The sequence below is a fragment of the Lactuca serriola genome, chromosome 3 (genome assembly GCF_051521515.1).
Source record: "Lactuca serriola cultivar US96UC23 chromosome 3, Lser_US96UC23_V15, whole genome shotgun sequence".
Lineage (NCBI taxonomy): Eukaryota > Viridiplantae > Streptophyta > Magnoliopsida > Asterales > Asteraceae > Lactuca > Lactuca serriola.
In genome coordinates this window covers 47,043,336-47,063,264 of record NC_136410.1, presented here as the reverse complement: position 1 = coordinate 47,063,264, position 19,929 = coordinate 47,043,336, and the positions used below count along the sequence as shown (strand labels likewise).

General features: G+C 35.9%; 1 protein-coding gene across 1 annotated transcript; it reads right to left on the bottom strand.

Annotated features, from left to right (window-relative positions):
- Window positions 1-5,345: 5,345 nt before the first annotated feature.
- On the bottom strand, window positions 5,346-8,395 carry LOC145092157 (uncharacterized). Its single transcript, XM_079030068.1, has one exon. The coding sequence runs from the start codon at window positions 7,882-7,884 to the stop codon at window positions 5,488-5,490; it is 2,397 nt and encodes a 798-aa protein (XP_078886194.1). The 5' UTR covers window positions 7,885-8,395; the 3' UTR covers window positions 5,346-5,487.
- Window positions 8,396-19,929: the final 11,534 nt, after the last annotated feature.

The following is a 19,929-nucleotide window of genomic DNA, read 5'->3' as shown; positions in this document are numbered from 1 at the left end:
AACTTAACAAAATCTGTTAAAAGAGTTAGTCATAAGGATCATTTGTATGCAAGGTTTCCTCCTTAGGTACAATCTGAGGGAAAAAAGTTTCGTAGTGACTATTTTAGGGAAAAAAAAAAACAAAACCTAAAGGACCATTCGTGTAATTTGTTATATATATATATATATATATATATATATATATATATATATATATATATATATATATATATATAAAGGGTGAATTATCACAATGAAAAACTAAAAAAGTAATTTATTCAATAGAAAGAGATAAATACAAATTTATAGAAGTTGATTTTAAAAAATGATTTAATAAACAAAATTAAAAGAGATCATAGATGGTAAAGCAAAAGTTGGGTTGGACCGTTGGAGACCTAGAGTTTATTTAATAAAAGTTGAGGGGCCAAAAATATAATTTCTAAAAGTTGATTTAATAAATGGAATTGAAATATTGGGTAGGTTGTAAAACACGAATAATAAATTAGGGGTGAGAAGTGTAAGTTGGAGTATAAAGAAAGGACGTATGAAAAAAAAGGTTGTTGTCCGTAGGAATCGAACCGGTGTTTATCTCAAAACTACAACGCGTTTATGTTTCAACTTGAATCAAATAATATATATATCGTAACTTGATAAATTGGCTAAAAATCGAGCCCTATTTTTTTTTCGGGGCCCTACACTCTCTTAGGTTCGGCCCTGAACACTGTAACATTCCGATTCTCAGGTATTTCTTTATTATTATTTATTATTGAGACTTCATGTGTAACTCGACGAGTTGTAAGCCTAAGTCGTCGAGTAGAGTTCGATTAGACCAGGTGGGTTTAATGATCGACTCAACGAGTCAGATAGCTGACTCGCCGAGTAGGCGCTGTGAGGTGAAACCCTAAATCCCCGGGTTTAGGGACTATTTAAGAAAACTTATGTCCTCATTTTCGTCTCACCAGCTACCCTACTTCCCAGCTAATCGGTCTTTGAGCTAAGAGAGAGTGTTAGAGCTTATATTTGAGTATTTTGGTGAAGCATTGGAAGAAGAAGATGGGAGATTCAAGCAAGGAATGGGAAAAGGCTATGAGATCCAAGAATCATACACTTGGAGCTTCTGTTGGAAGCTAAAAGTCTTTACGTTGCTCATCATGTTGTTTAGATCTTGTTAATAAGAACTTCTGGGGGTTTTTCCATATTTCCTTGAGATTTGGTATGCCTTGTGCTTTCCAAGCATTGAGACATCAGATATGGACCTTGTGAGGTCCGTAGAGTCCAAATGTCCCAGCTTTATCCAACCATAAAGAGTTATTTTGCTTAAACGCCTTGGTTAGAGCTTTTATTTGGCATTATGAGCAAACATGTCATGCATGAACATGGACAGTTGACTCGAGTGTTGACTTCTGTTGACTTTAGGGTTTGGTCAAGGCAGGGAGTATGGGGACTGTGGAGGGGTAAAATGGTCTTTTACCCATTCCATGAGTTTGGGAGGGAGATTAACCTAGTTTATTTCGAGTCGTGATTTAAGTGTTGATTAGAGATTATTATCTTATGTGTTAGGCGGAGGCTGGTTCGAGATTCGTGTACGAGACTATTTCTTACTTGATTATGAGGTGAGTCTTCTCACTATACTTACCATGAGTGGTATATTTGTGTGACCGAGATGTCTTATGTGCTTACCTGTATATTTTGATATTTTGCATTATGTCTTTGTGATTTATGTTGAGTATTGTTATTATGAGCTTACTAAGTCAGGACCGGAGGGTCCACCCGAGTTGTGGGACCGGAGGGTCTCCTCTGAGACACATTGACCAGAGGGTCGCATTAAGTTAGCCTTGAGTGGCTAATGTGATGTGTGTGGTATTTTAGGGAACTCACTAAGCTTCATGCTTATCGTGTTATGTGTTATGTGTTTCAGGTACCTCTTAGGATCACGGGAAGGCACCGGCTTGATTGTACACACACCCGAGTGAGAGATATGTTTTTGGAGGATACTGGATTTGTGATGTATTCAGTTTTGGAACATGTGTTTTTATAACTTGATGATTACGGGATTGTTGTAATTTTGAAATGGGATAATTGTGTTTTTAAACAAAAAATTATGTTGAAAATTTACGGTGTTACAAACACACCTCTAAATCTTACCCCTAACTATTCATTTGTCTACGACGGAACTTGAACTCTTAATCCCTTATGGAAGGAACACGTTTTTAAACATCTTGATACCGCTAGGCCAAAGGCCCTTGGTAGAAAATCTATGATATTTGATTTGTAGTTAACTAAATATATGAAATATAATAGGGAATTAAGTAATCTAACCATTTTTTTGTTGGTTTTTTTAGAAAAAAATAATCATTTGGTCTGGAATGTTTATTTCGAACCCAAATTTTGAAATATTTAAATGGGTAAAAATGTTCGACCCGGTAACGTGGTCCATGTATATAGCATGTCATACACCTTATGTCGAACACACAGTATCAGACCATATTTCAGACTACTCTTTCCTTGTTCCAAACTTCAGCAATTTTGAACAATGTCTTATTCTAGCATTGAAGAGATCTAACATTAATGGGTATGTGCGATTCTTTCTATGATTATATGTTATAATATGTTAGAAATAAAAAAATTTGTGCTTTTTGTATGATTTGATTCAATTAATTAGCAATAACACGTTTTCCTTTCGATTTTAGTTGGTGTTAGGCTTTTGTATATATATATATGTGTAATGGGACAACTAAAATCATAAAAAACTACTTTTGAATCCGTTTAGACAAATCTGGAATACACAAAACAAATCCAGAACGCATAGAACACATCTGAAATGCATAGAACAAGTCTGAATGTTGTCCGAAACACTTTCGTTTTATTCCTGAATGTTGTCCTGAACATACAGTACTTAGCTAATTAAAAAAAATCATTGTACCATCACAAACATATGAAGCGGTTGTCATTACAACTACCAATCTGAATTGGACTGGGCAGGGAAATCATAGCTCGTTTACACACCCCCGAGCGTACAACCATGTTTAGGCTTCTTGTTTCGGTGCATATGTTAACATGTCGATAGGTGTAGACTGTCACCAATTTGTAACATTAGGATCTTTAAGGTATGAATTTTAAAAGCATTATGGGATTGTTGGTTGGCCACGACGTGGTGGAGGCATCACTACGGCATGGCAGGTGTTTATGGGGCGTACATGTTTAATGAGTGTCATGGCGTGACGCTATATTGGCGACGGCGAGGCATCCATTTTGTGCAAAACCTTAATTCTGGGTTTTGTTCCCTTATTTAAGGGATGTGAGGGATAGGGTTTTCACACCCTCAATATCCATTACCTCCCTCTCATTCTCTTTGTATCCCTAGCCTCCATTATTGAAGATCATGAGCTTTTGTTGGTATTTTGGTGTTTTGAAGAAGAAGGAAGCACACTTGGAGTGTAAATCTAGCTTGCAAGTCTCATCATCATCTCCAACCTTATATTATGTACCTTTGTAAGTGATTAAGATTCAACATTTATTGTTTATGTCTTTAGATCTAGGTTTTTGTCCCATTTTTCTCCATAATGATGTAGTTAGAGTAGAAGGATCCCATAAAGTTAGCAACTTTATGGATCCTTGAGGTCATATAGTCCGGATCAGTGTGCTAATGTTTTGGAGCACCTTACATGAAATGTTGGTGTTTCTCTTCATTTGTAACGTAGCTTGAGCTCTAGCCATGTATCGGGCATGCATGGCCGAAAAGCATCAATCTTTAGGACATAGTGGTCATTAGGAAGCTTTCTGGAAGGGGTGAATGGTTGGCTTAATGATTTGGAGGTTGAATCCATTAAGTTGTGAAAGTTCAGTGCCCACGACGTGGCATCCTGTTCGCCACAACGTGAGGACAGGAGGATTCACGACTGTTTTGGACTATTGTTGCCATGACGTGGTGATTTGTGTTCCACTGTGTGACGATGGTTTTCCTTACGACTGAAAGGTTGGGCTGGGGCCGAACTCATCAGCCACAATGTGGCCATGGATTAGCCACGACGTAGGTGTCAGTCGAAGTCAAACTTTGACCGTTAACTTTCTGACTAGCTAGGTTGAGTTTTAGTCAAATTGTTAGTATTAGAGTGTAGACTAAGATGAGGCCTTGTATGATTCAATAGGTGGAGAGTAGCACCTCTTTCGTGATGCTAAGCTGAGAGTTCTCTGATCATGTGAGAAAGATGGGTCTTCTCACTATAATGTGCAAAAGTTAATTAATATTATTAGGTAATTAACTTGTTCATTTAATTATAATCTTATAGCATTGATACTTAAAAGGTAATTTTAAAAATATATTTATAAAAAAAATACATGAAATTACCTTGCAATGGCTTGTTAATAAAATAATTAGTTAATTTGCTAGAATCAGACACGTGGGAAAGAAAATTCTAACCAGTTATATAGAAATTTGGCGATATTTAATCTTTAATCGACTAAATATATGAAATTTAAGTTTATCGTCAATGGGCGAGTTTTAAATCAAGAGATATTAATTAAAAATATACATTTACCAAACAATGGTAGATTGACTAATCTTCATTTACTAAAACGCTTTAAAAAATTCCCCAATCTTCTATATATTAAAAAAAAAAAAAAAAAAAAAAACCTGATAAGCAGAAGCACTATAATTAAAACCCCAATTTTTGGCAGCCCCTGTATCTCTTAATTATACAAATTTAGATGATGATGGAATACTAACAATCCCCTTTGTAATCAATCAAGTGCATCTTACTTGATATCACTTTCTTATTTGTTCAATATAGTCCTTAAATTCCATGATAATTTTGTTTTGGTTAAATACAAGAAATAACAACATATTTTATTTTAATATGTTTATTATGGCATCCTACTTTCATTTCTAAACTGTACCCAGTTATAGCACTATCATACAAATACAAAGCCATTTTCACTGTAATAATTACGTTGATTTTTCACTATTTAGCATCCTATTAAGAATAAACAAATTAAAGTAAAATTCTATATTGGATAGATTTTCAAAGTATATTGTCTTAATGCGAAACGTTTTTGAAGTACAAAGCTGCAATAGAAAGAAATGAAATGTGGATATTTTGCTACTATTCCACCTAGGTACCTTTAACCTTTTTTTTTTTTTTTTTTAAATTTCTGTTCCAATTTTGTGAAAACGGCTCAAATGTAACTTGTTACCTATTAGACTGATGACATGACAGTGACATGACCACTATTGTTGCTGACATGGACTAATCACTTGGTAACATATGTGAGACACTTTCATTAAATAATATAGTTATGAACGAATAGTTATTTTATACTATAGTCCCTTCACGTTAACTTTAGTTTTGCAACTTCAGAGATCCATATTAATGAGGAAATATCTAAAGTACTGCATTTACCTACAGATTTACTTTACAAAAAACCAAAAAGAAGGTGAAGAATATACAAGTGAGTGCCCTCATATGTCAAACATGTACAAAGTTGCCAAAAACTCCAAAGTCCTTAAAATCACATTTTCTTGCTTTTCATCATCTTTATCAATGCCATGGTACTTGAATCGGGTGGGACCCCCTCAGATACCATCCTATCATAAAGCATTTCAGCCTCTTCCACAAAACCCTGAGAGCAAAACCCACGCATAAGACAAGTGTATATTACAGTATCTGGTCTAACACCTCGTTCAATCATTTCATTAAAGAGACCAACAGCACCCTCAAGTTTCCCTGATTTACAATAATCGTCCATCAAAACTCTGAACAAAATAACATCAGGAGCAAACTCTTGGACTGGGGTTAAATCTCGTGTCAAAACCCTTTCTTTTCTCCCGGATTTAAAATCCCCTTGAAACAAAACCGTATAAGTTATGACATCAGGTTGTATACCATGATTTATCATGTCATTGAAAAGATCTTTGGCTTCTTTTAAACAATTCACACGACAATATCCATCTAACATAATCGTGTAGGAGATAACATCGGGTCTTATTCCTCTTGCAATCATCTTATCAAAAACCCACCTTGCCATTTTCATATCTCCACCACGACAATAAGCCGATTTGAGTTTGCTATACATAATTTTAGAAGGACCATTTTCTGATTTCAATAGTGCTTTAAAGAAGATTAAAGCTTTATCGGTTTCATCTTTTTCACATAGACAACTAAGAAGTTTCTGGCAACAAGAAGCTTTTGATGCTAAAAACACTTCCTTTTCTTGATTGGATAATGTAAGAAAAAGTTCATACGCCTCGATTGCATTGTTTGTGTCACAGTATGCGTTCATCATAGCAACATAATCATTCAAGCTTTTTCTTTCAAGATTATTAAAAAATAACCCTGCTTCCTTCACTTTTCCACATTGGGATAACCTCTCGATTATAGCATTGTTTGTAGCCCTTGTGGGTTTTAAACCTTGTGCTAACATATCATCATAAAGACTCATCGTCTCCTTGAAAAGGCCACATTTTGAGAACCCATCAAGAAGCATGTTGAAAGTAATGGTATCGGGTTTCAACCCCTTTTGATTCATCTCAATGAAGATGTTTAAAGCATTTAGAAGATCACTTTGGAGACAATACCCTTTAATCAAAGTGGTGTAATGCTTAACATCTACTTTCATTTTCCTCCTTTTCATCACTTCTAGAAGCTCCATAGCTTCTTCCATTTTCCTTAGTCTACATAGAGCATCGATCGCAATATTAAATGAGATTTCATCAAGAAAAACACCGGATTCCATTGCGTTCATGAATTCGTTTACAGCTTCAGATGACATCCCTATATGACACAAACATTGCATAATCAAGCTCACAATTACACAATTTGTTTTGATACCCTTTGAACACATTTCATTATAAAGATCCAAGGCCTTGAAAATATCCAATTTCCGATAGTACCCTTGGATTAAAGCACCGTAACAATACACATTCGGGACAATTGCGAGATTTTTCATATGAAGAAAGACACTTTCTGCATCTTCTAGCTTTAACTCTTTTACAAAACCACGAATGACAGAAGTATAAGCAAAAACATCTATAGGTGAATCTGACCCTTTTAGCAAATCAAAAGCCAAATTTGAGTAGCCATTTGAGCAAAGTCCATCAATATAGGAACCAAAAGTGAAAGTATTCTCAAGTCCAGTTTCCTTTATATCTTCAAATACATCTCGAGCTTCTTCTAAACAACCCTTTCTGCAAAGTCCTTTGATCACAATCCCATAGGTGTATGCATTTGGACAGAAACCTTTCTTTTTCAAATGTTCATAAACTGCCATAGCCTTATCCACTTTGCCCTCTTCAACCAACAGTTTCATTAAAAAGTTACAGGTATATACAGATGGGAGAAATCCAGACTGTATCTTTAACAACATATTAAAAGCCTCATCAAACTTCCTGACTTCACAGAAAGCAGTAACTAAAGCATCAACTGCTCTACCAAACAAATTCCAGCCATCCACATTCATCTCTTCCAACAATGCTTCAAACAGATCAGAAATTTCAAAACCAAAAGCCCCAATTTTATCATCAATAACCTCCAGAAACAAATAGTTTAACCTCTTCATCATACCCCAGTAACAAAAAAACCTTATAACAGCCATGTAAGTTACAACATCATGCTTAAAACCACATTCTTTCAAATGGGTAATTAAAAACAATGCAGTTTTGGGTTTTAATTGTAAGTGGGCTAAGATTTTGGTGAATCTATATCTATAAAACACAATGCGAGAATGATCGAATGAATTGGAACTACTACTTTTGTGAGAAAATGAAGAATTTTCATCTGAACCGGAATCCGAGACGTCGGAGTCGGAGAAGGGTAACTTGGCAAGTGATGAAACTGAATTAAATCGGATAGTATAGTCACATTTAACCAAATTACGGCGAAAAACTAACCTGATTAGAGGAACCCACATGGAAGTAACATGGGGATTTAAAAATAAATTGCACAGCAAAACATAATCGCCCTTCCTTTACATAACCGCCCTCTTTTAAAACCTAAATCGATTTTTAGCAGCTCGTCTTCCGTTGGATAAGATTCCAGTCAAGTGTTTTGCTTTCTGGAATAATAAAGCGCAGGAAAGCACATTGCACAAGACCAAATGCTTCGAGGTTTTCTGGGAAGAAATTGATGCACTTAGCAACTTTATCCTACAGGTGAGCTCGTGGATAGGGTATGCTCCGAGAAGATACTTGAGTTCCAATACAGAAGGACTGAAAAGAAGAAGCCTTATTAACCACGACCAAAAAAGTATCTTAATCATATGAGGAGAAATGATTGTGTCATTAGAAAGAAAAATAAATAGCAGTATGCGATGTAGAGAATCTGTTGCCTAAACCGATCAGACAAGAGATGGATCAAGAGAGGCAATAGATAAAAAATTCAGAACCTTTGTTAAGGTTTGACAGCGGTTGAAGGTATAGCGGAGCAACGTCAGGGTTTAAGCGAGGGAGCGATGTGCCAGAATCCTGATTTCAATGAGAACCCTTGACTATACCATTAGTGTAAAATGGTACCTAAACTATTTGTTAATCTACATTTGAGGTCCATCTAGAAAAAAAGCTACCTTTTACTTTCGTTTGGCCCTACTTTAATAACGTTTTCACCGTTTATTTGCGAGATGCCTTCTAACTGTCTTTGACTCCATTTGCAATTTGCATCTTATTTGTCGTTAACAAAATGGTGAGAATTGTATATAATTGAGATTGGAAAAGGTGAGACTTTTATCACCTTTTTGCAAAACACATAATTAAAGTGGGTCTCTAACTCCATTTAGTACAAAATATAATATTGTAGCATTTTAGTATTCAAACTGTCTTTGGTGCATCCAGGAACAGTTTTGGAGTTTGAAGCATTTTAAATAACTCTGTAAGTGATTTTAACCTTCTATTTTATGTTTGATTTGAATTTAATTCATAAAGAATGATGATTTTATTGTTCAGGAATGATATGACATACCACATCAACATTTTCTTTCCACAAAATACCAAATTTGTGGCTCTTACAAAAGATTTAACACTTTGGCATTTTTTGGTTAAACATAGTTACTACTCTATGATGACTCAATGATGAATTTATGATGACTATGATGATTTCCATATTTGTTTTGGATGATGAAGCATGCCAGGATCATGAGTGATGAAAGTATTGCATAGATATTATTAGTACGTTGCGATTAACCACCATAAAGAATATCATGCAAATTCATAAAAATAGAATGTCTAGTGGTTGATTTCATAAAGAATATCTAAGGTTCAAACCTTAACATGTCTAAAATATTATTAGTACTTTGCGAGTAACCACCACATGATGGACCATTGGGAAGGTTCAGCATGGGCAGCCTATAGGGTGCATTTTCACAGCGGTCGCATTTGCCAATGTTATATACACCATGCCAATTTGAAAAAAAAAAATCAATTGTATATAATTATAAAATAATAAATATTCATAATTAATTAGTTATTTTTAAAGATGTTGAAAAAGCCCATAAAAATAAAATTGGCTCAAAATGACTAAAACCCAAAACAAAATCTGTTTGGGTCCAAGGGAAACCCAAAATATCATGGAACCTTAAAAATACATGAACCATGTTTTTCAAAAAAAAAATGATATTGAGCATGCCCACAAAAATAGACCAAACGATTAACTTTTACAAAATCCAAAAACACGATCCATATGGTTTGGAAACTTACCGCTATACTAAGACTATGTGTATACATACTTTTTGGTCTCCTTCATCACCCATTTTCTTTGCACGTTCTTGGGTTTGTTTCGACATTCATGCATTTGCATATCCTTGTTTCGTCCATCGTGTCCTTTGCATGTCATGTTTCAATCCTCGTATGCTTGCATGTCCATGAGCCTTTTCATCATGAATGTATCACATAGCTAGGGACAACTTATCTAGAATCATCAAAGCACTTGATAAACCTAAAATCCATATAGATAGTCCGAACCACACAAAGTCATCTCACCCATGAACCATATGCATGAGATGTAACATGTACATGATTGACTCATTGACTTAACATCTTTTCACATCGATTAGCATGCAAATTCATAAAAATAGAAATTTATATCTAAGCATACAAAGAATCATAACAATTTATAATGATTAAATACAATTATACTTAATATATTTACATAGCACCCGGATTTAAACCGGAAAAACTACCAAAATATTAGGTATAGAAGTAAAAAAAATGCCTATGTGGCATGCCAAGTATGCAATGTCACCGGGGAGTTAACCTGGAAATAGAATAAGTTAGCCAAAAAAAAAAAAAAAAATACATCAAGGTTTAATAAGTGAAATCGGTTTTGGAGTTTCGTTTTTCTTGTTTTGAGTGTATGCAACTAGTTTTATATTAGCCTAACTTGATGAGGCTGAAATGAATACTTTTCAATGTTTTTTGCTTTAACAATGGTACCCATAACAGGGGCCAACTTGTTGAGGCAAGAAAGACTACATTCTTACGTTATTATTATTATTATTATTATTATTATTATTATTATTATTATTATTATTTTGCGTAATTTTTGCCTTGACTATGGTAGCCATCCTAACTAATTTTTAGATAACGATTTTTGCTTGGCAAAATAGTTCTTTTTGGCCGAATAGATATCCAACATTATCCAAGAGTAAATAATACTTGTAGGGATCAAGTAACCTATGTGATTAAAGGAACAATTTTTATAATTTAAGATCAATAAGTAGGCTTCTTAGATCCATTATTACATTTATTTGTATTATATAATAAGAAGAAACTCATTTGCTATCATTTTTTATAATTTATGACTATAACCCATTTTTGGTCAAGGTTGCTCTTTTGTGATTGTACATAGCCTTATTGGCGTTGTCTCGCGTAGAGGGTACTTCATGTTTCTTTGTTTCTTAAATGTATACTCCTTTTTGTAGTTATTTTGATTTTTGACCTCAACATGAAGTGCAGTTTGCTGGATTTGATACTTTTGAATTGAAAGATCTCTTTACTTTGGTCCTTTTGATTTGGAAAAGGTTAGTAATTAATATAAAACTTATGTTAGAATTTCTCTTTAATCTTTATCACTATTGAATTATGTTCATGCAGTTTGAACGATTCACACAGAGTTTTCACCATTCAACATAGCGAGTTTTACTAAATCACGGGGAGAGAAATATCTTATAACATCCATAAAATTCATGAAAAAATTAAATTTTAAAACCAATCCACAAATCATCATTCTTTACAAAATAGTTTTCAAAACATGTTTAATATCATATTTTTCCCAAAATCATAAATCAAAACACGAGGAGGTTCATGATCACGCCTTCGCCTTCCCACGATCATCTGAGGTACCTGAAACATAACCCAAAACTGTAAGTCCAAAGCCTAGTGAGTTCCCCCAAAGTACTAACACACGAACAAATAACACATATACAATAACAACATACTATGGGTCCAATCAATCATCGGGTTGAAATACCCTAGGCCCCTCAACCATCAAGTTGGAATGCCAATACTATGGGTCCAATAAACAATCGGGTTGGAATACCCCAGACCCCTCAACCATCAAGTTGGAATGTCAACATACTATGGGTCCAATCATCATCGGGATGGAATACCCCCGGGCCCATTCAACCATCGGATTGGTATGCCCCGGTCTGTTGGCTTATGCACAAAGCAGTGAAGCCTCAGCCACCGACCAAACATGAGCACATATAACAGATAATCATATAGCAGTCTACAACCAGTTCAACAGATCTACAGATCACTAAGCATAGCATCATCCTATATACCAGGATATCGATCTAAGAGATCACTACAACACAATAGCATGCATAACAGGATGTCAATCCAATGGGTCGGCATTGGTGCCTTCGACCCACAAGTGCAGTAAGGAAAACTCACCTCGCAAACTGAACAAAACTGATGAGGCCTGACTCCGAATCTCAACTCTCTTAATGGTACCTATTTCCACCAAATGACTAATTCCATTAAAATCCCAAAATACCCTCAAGTTCAAACTTGGTCAAAGTCAACTGGTCAAACCACTAAGTCAATCGAGTCAACCCAATCGAGTCAACTTAACAAGGCTAGCCCATGCGAGTACGTGGGGCGTACTCCGGAGGTACACTTAGCGTATGCGAAGCCTCGAAGAAGACCACAATCGGGGCGGTTGACTGAGTATGTGGGGCGTACTCCCATGTACGTAAGGCATACCCTCGCAGCTTCCAAACTCCATTTAGTGCTTAAAGGCTTAAGCACTTAAGCCCATATTTCAGATCCATGACCAAAACACACCCTAGAGTCATAAAGTTTCCAACTTTGTGACTTTATACGTCTAGTAAGAGCTTAACACAAGGTCTTAATCAATTAATACCTCCTACAAGATGCATGGATCAAAACTAATCAAAGGGACTTCATTTTTATGGCTAAGGACCCCTCCTAGGGTCTGAAAAGACAAATCAAAACGTCCAGAACATGTCATGCTCAAGATGAGACTTTTGGGACCAAAAAGATTACGTAAACCCCCATTACTAGATCTACAAGATTAAGAGACAAATGTGCAAGCTTTATACCTTGAAAGGCTTGCAAATGAAAGATGAATCCCAGATCTAAGGTGTCTCATCCTCCAAGTTGAGCTTGATCTTCTTCCTTCCTCTTCTAATCACACAAAGACACTCTTTAATGCTTGAAATGGCCTCACAAGATGCTTTTAGGGTTTCAAATCATGAAGAAAGGGTAGAGGCTGATTAGGTGAAGAGAAATGAGGCCATAAAGATGCTTAAGTACCACCCAAAGCTAAAAATTAGGGTTTCCAACTTTATTTAGTACGCCCCACGTACATAAGTGTACGCCCAGCGTACTAGAGCACGCCCTAGTACACTCAACGTACATACATGTATGCTTGGCGTACTTCTTTTGCCTAAAATTACGAAAATGCCACTAGGGCTTCAAGGCACATTCTCTTGTACTTAGGGACCAAAATGTCATATAATAAACTTAAAGGGGTAAATTTAGAAGTACCTTAACATTGGGATGTTACATATCTTAAGAACTTTAAATGTTAAGGAGGTTGGTTTTGTCTTTTCACACGAACCATATGCTATTAACAAATTTTTTGGTAAATTGTAAATTTTTTTTTTTGTTAAAATATGATTTAGAATTGTTATAAGCAAAGGGTTTAGATATAAGGCTGGACCTTAAGAAGAAGAAACATTTTAGTTTACAATGGTTCAGTTTAACAATATGAGGTTACTTGGATTAGATGTCTAAGCCCATAACTATTATTGGTATGTACTTGACCCGAGAGTAGCATGCTCCATTTGGGTTGCATATCATCAGGAAAATTTGTTAGGATGGGCTCTTGAGAGAAGGTTATATATGATTTATTAATATATTATAAGTTCTAATATATTAATATGAAATCATATGGTTTTAATTAGTATTGATCAAGAATTAATTTAGAACTAATTTAGTGATCAAATAGAGACTAATTAAATCTATGGTGACTAATTATGTTAATTAGTTATATTTATGTGTGTTGGGCTTATGATCCATGTTGGACCAAGTTTATGTATGGATACATAAAGAGTTGGGCCACATGAACCATGGATCATAAGACCCATGAGTATGGATTTGGCTTATATCCTTGACCCTAGAAATCCCGTATATAAATACATACTTCATTGTCCAAAATCGACACTTGTGTATTCTTGGAGTTCATGGTGGTTTTGGGTGCATGGAGATTCTCTCTCAAGTTCCTTCTTTGTCCATGATGTGTTGTGATTCCACTTGAGGCTTCCACACTATTTGGGCTAAGCTCTTAAGGCTAGATACATCAAGACTTCAATCTCCCACCATAAGATATGTTATCCTAACTAGATTCTTGTGTGGTATATGACAATTGTATGCTAGTTATATGTTTAATACCTTGGAAACACCATTGCATGTATAATTAGTGAAAACATAGATCCAAGGTATTTAGGGTTGCATGAACACCTTAGGAGTGTTAGAATGCTCAAAACCCAACAATTACATCACATTATCAATTATACATCGCCTTATTGGCAAACGTGACAACGTATATGTAGTTTAATTACCTATAATTTACAAACATAGAAAATGATGAAATGTTTATTCAAAAAGTTCGACCACCCTATTGTGGCAAAGAGTTGATGAGTTTTGGGATGGTTTTGGCTGACAGAATCTCTTCTTCACGGTGGACATAGCTTTTCCGACGGGGTGGCGATGAGACCATGGAAGATGTAAGAATCGGTGTCACGAAAGAATGAATCTAGGGTTTCTTACTTTGGTTTAATTGTTATTTCTAAAATTTAAGACTAATTAAAAATCCTACATTTGTATTTATTTGGTATTGGTTTACCATCCAGTTGTCTTGAATAACTTATAAAATAACTAAACTCATTTAAATTAATTTGGTTTCCAATTTAATTATGTTATTTAATAAATAGCAACAATATTATCGTGTTTGGCGAAAAAAAAAACATTAAACAGGAAACCAAGCATTTGTAAATTTTCATATAAGAATTGGGTTGGTTGTTTGGATAAATAAAAACATGGGTTGATGTCATGTGAAAATAGTTAAAAATTCAAGACACATGTTGAAAATGGTTGATGTCATGCAAAAATAATAACATGTTTAAGTTATTTGATCATGCCATATGGAATTGAAACTTGGGATACTAGCAAAACTAACGATTAGAATTCAAAGATTTAATCAAAGGGAAATTGTCACTGTAGCCCAACTATCTTTCGTATTTTGGTTTAAATGGTCAATCGTGACTATTTTTTGCATTTAAAGGGCTTGTACTTGTAAATGATCGGTCACTTTGGTACTTTAACCCACATTTGAAGGTAATACTACTGTGTGGAGTGCCAAGTAAGTGGGTGAGTCAGCATCGAGTCATAGACGAGTGGACTCGTCTTCCACCTAAGTCGATTTAATACCTTCATTAACTTCTACCAACCCACCAACCACCCTTAGAGGACAAGGAAACGTCGGTGGTGGGGGGAAAAAGCACCACCACAAACCCATGTGGGGCTTAACCTAGCATATTCTCAAGAATTTTTTACCTTATTTGGGAAAACACAATTCCGCCCAAAACCCTAAATACTAGCAATGTCAGCTCCACCACCTCCTTCACCTGAATCGATAAATTTATGGGAGTTTCTCAACCTCAACGACCTACATACCATTCTTTGCGACTGTGGAGACAAGATTGTTTCCATCCAGATCGAGATGTAGAGGCTCAAAGATCAGCTGGGTAAAGATTCCAATGTGTGCCATGTTGATCACATCAGTCTCCATCACAAATTGGAAGATCATGACAGGAAGTTAAAAGCGATTGATGTGGTGATGGGTGGCGTCATGGTGGCAATGCTTGGGATGATGGTGGTTGGGGTCAAAGTTCTTATGAAGCTTAGATAAGTTGTTGGGGGTACATTACGATGCATATATATTATAGATATAATAGTTTTAGGTTTTCTATTCATGTTTTTTTTTCTTTTTTGTGTGCTATCTATGGATTATGTGAAAAGCCGTGTGTTGATGACAGACATTTTGTACGTTTGTTAAGCTTCTAAATGGAAAAAGACCTAAGTTGATCTCAGGCATTTTGTATCTCATGTTTGACTTTATGAACACTTTGACTTTGGTTGACATATCATGCAAGAACGAAGAACAAAACATATGTTGGATTCTTGAACCCATGTGCCTTGCACGGTGAGGGTAGTTTTGTCATTTCATGTTCATAACAGTTGTAAAAAGGGGTGTCTCATTCAAAAGGGTCCCTCTTTCATTTTTTTGTCTCTTTCAAATCAATTGTCGAGTGAGATCCAACAAAATTCGACAAGATGAAGATTGTGTGTGGGTGTGGAAGTCCGACAATAATTCTCACATCTCTGACTGACACTAACCCTGGAAGACCATTTTATGCACATACAAACAAGGTAAATGTAGTCATATTTTTAGAACTCTAGTTCACAATTGTTTTCTAAATGTAACCTTAATTTCTTATTTAGGGAGCCCAATTAGGTTTCATTTCTTGGGTTAATGAAATAAATGCAACAATGAAGGAATCATTTTAATTGTACTTTTGAGGTCGAAGAAGAAGCTGGAATCAGAAGTGTTGAAGTTGAAGCTGATTTTACTTTGTAGTTGGGTTTTTTTTTCTGGGTTTAATCATTTATAAGTTGTAATCAAATGTATTTGGGTAGTTGAATTAAGAATAATTTATAGTTGTGTGATGTGACCTTGATGTATTGTTGTCTTGTCATTACCCTTATTTACATATAGGGATGCTAATTACCCTTAATTTGGTGAAATTATGCCACCCTTAATGTCATTACATATAGTACGTTGCTAAAAATCATATTAAAATTGTTAACAATTATTGTATATTTGTCCACTAAGAACACAAGGACCAAATGTTCTTAAATGTTGGAATTACATGTCATTACCCTTAACTTTTTAATTACATATACTACGTTGCTAAATAGCATTAAAAAAATTTAACAGTAATTGTATATTTGTCCACTAAGAACACAAGGACCACATGATACATCATGGAATTACATGCATGCACATTGAAAACTATTATTATTAAAGGACAGCCAAAGCATGATAATTATATAAACCATTGTCAAACCAAACAAACTAACTTCAAACAAATAACTAAATGTAAAACCAAACAACTACACCTTAATGTCAAACCATTATCAAACATAACCACATAACACCATAAAATACTCCCTACTCATTAAGGTCTACTGGGTTTGCACTAGTTTCTCCTTTCTCATCCTTGGTCTTAACCTTCTTTGCAAGTTTCATTTTTATGATTCTCTCTGAATTTTTTCTTTTACCGCCAACTTTTGGTCCTTTATCTCCTTCATCAACTGACTTTGGTCCACAACTTCCTTCATCAATTGCCTTTGGTCCACAACTTCCTTCATCAACAACCTTTGATACATAACTTCTTTCACCATCTTCACCCTTGGCCTTTGTTTTCCTTTTGGTGACCTTAAGTTTTGTGGGCCTTTGAACCCTTTCCATTTGTACATGTGGCCTTTTAACTTTAGGACAAATAACCTTGTTATGCCCTGCTTTTTTATACACAGTGCACGAAATTATTTTCCATACCTTAGACACAATGTGTCTTGGAAGATTTTCTGATGCATCACTTCTTTTGTTTACCTTTGGTCTATGTAACACATCCCAAAAATTACAACCCAAAATTTTCTTTTTTGTTTTTTTTTAAGTTACTAGTTCCATATCCCAAAATATCATTAGTTTCAAAAGCAATGTGTACATACGGTGATTATAGTATTTCAACAAAACCAGACATAGAAAAGTATTATCAGAGCATAAGTCCCAAAATCTCTACTGCGGAAAAACATAGTGTGGTGCGATGAGACCATGCCGACCCTTTCCCCCTTCGAGCTAGAAATACCTGAAACACAAACTGAAACTGTAAGCACAAAGCCTTGTGAGTTCCCCCACCATACCATATACAAAATAAACATATTGCCAATCATATACGAGTGTTGGCCTACCCCCTTCGTTCTATTTCAACTAGATACTGCCAAGCATATATGGGTGCTCGACCAGCCCCTTAGGTCTATTTCGACCGGATAATGTCGAGCATATTTGGGTGCTCGACCTGCCCCTTCGGTCTATTTCAACCGGATATCGGGTCTATTTCACCCCTACCTCTACTATATATTATCACACATAATTCACAGAATTACCAAATAATACATGCACAACCGATAATTACCACAAAAATAACCATCATGTCATATCATAACTAGTATGTCAGCCTTGGTGCCTTTGACCCACAAATTCCATGAAAGGAGACTCACCTCAAACTGTGGGTGTAATAACGTACTCGGTGAATGACTCGCGAACTCCTCCCCTTGTAACGCCTCGAATTTCAAAACAAAATTTTCATTTTTAATTCACCAAACATTATTCATAAATTCAAGTTGTCACGGAATTATACATCATAATTAAAACAATATCAGAGTATCCCAAAATCTACAAGACATCATAAGCCGGTGAATGTGTACAATCATGCATCTGCCTTCCTGGAATCTACAAAAGTACATGAAATATATTTAAATCAACAATATAAGCACGAAGTTTAGTGAGTTCCCCAAAATACCACATACACAAATAATTAACCTCTCATGACTAAATCTCGATAAGGACCCTCCGGTCATGTGTCTCAGTAAAGACCCTCCGGTCTCATGTCTCGGTATGGACCCTCCGGTCATAACTCAATATATACACACAAAATAATATAACAGCATAAGTCACAAAAACATAATGCATAATAATACATATCTCATTATAAGAAAATAAGACCCTCCGGTCAATAATACGAATAATTCAATAACACGAACAAGACCCTTCGTTCAATAATATGAATCAAACCCTCTGGTCACATATAAATAACCACACAAGTATAGTGAGAAGACTCACCTCAAACGCTACGCGAATAATCCTACAATGTCGTTGTTGGTTACATATATGTAACGCCTGATTCCTAGTACGCATTTATTTATAATTTATTCATTTTGTAGAGCTACTCGACGAGTTGGGAGCCCCAGACTCGTCGAGTTGAAACAAGATTGGACGCGGGTTTTTCAGCAATCTACTCAACAAGTTGAGAGCCCTCAACTCGGCGAGTAGGTCTGCCATAGTGAAACCCTAATTTCGGGGTTTTGCACCCTATTTAAGCATCTTAATCCCCACCTTATGGCCTCATTTCCAGCCTCCAAGTCCCAAGCCCTAATCCATGAAACCCTAGAGCTTTTTGTGAGTGTGTGAGCCATTCTTGAGTAATATTTGTGTGTTATTAAAGCTTGAAGAAGAAGAAGGAGTTATAAGGTTCAAGGAGAAGATAGTAGATCCAGAGATTTCCTTCCATCCTAATTATTTTCTGTTAATCAAGTCTCTAACTTGACTATCAGTTCATTAGATCTTCTTAGTTCCATTTTATGAGGGTTTTGGTTTAAGAATCTTGATCTTTGGGACATGGAAGTCCCAAGTGGCTTACCTTTCAGATCTAGGATCTAGAAGGGGTTTCATGGCATAAAGGTGCAAACTTTTATGACCATGGAAGCTGCATGCAAGCTTAAATACGTTATTATGTCCTTTTAAGACCCAAAAGGCCATGCATAGAAGTAAGTCTGAGACTTTACGTGTTCATTTGGTGTCTACGACTTAGACTCAAGGGATGCCTTTTCGAACTCAATCATGGCCCTCAGGCCTTAAACCCCATCACGTCCAACTCCACCAATCAATCCTGATCGGACAACCGGAGAATCACAAGCATCCTATGTTAAGAACCATGATACTCAACCCCTGACATCTCTTATCAATCTGCTACAATGCATGGCACTCGAATCTATAACATCACCCCTCAATCTGCTAAGATGCATGGTACTCGAACCATGGCATCACTTCCCAATCTGCTCCGATGTATGGTACTCGAACCATAACATCACTTCCCAATCTGCTCCGATGTATGGTACTCGAACCATAACATCACTCCTCAATCTGCTCTGATGTATGGTACTTGAACCATAACATCACTCCTCAATCTGCTACTTAGAACCTTCAGAATACTCCCTGTATCGAGTATGGATCCTCTGCTTTCGGTAGTACGGGCCCATACTACCTGCCACATCTACCCATACTTTCCACACGGACCATCCCAGAGCTCCTAAGTAGCTGATCAACCTTCTCGTTCACCAATTCTGTCACGCGTGCTCGCTCCTCAGCGAAATGCTATACTCTGCCAGCGCACTCATCTGGCCAAGGTTACTACCTAGGTTCTTTCTTGGTTCTACCACTTCTCCGCCATCAGCTGTTGAAGAACTCCTAATGATGCCAGCCATCTACCTCCTGAATATCGTCATATTCACTTAGTAGTTGACTCCCATCATCGAGA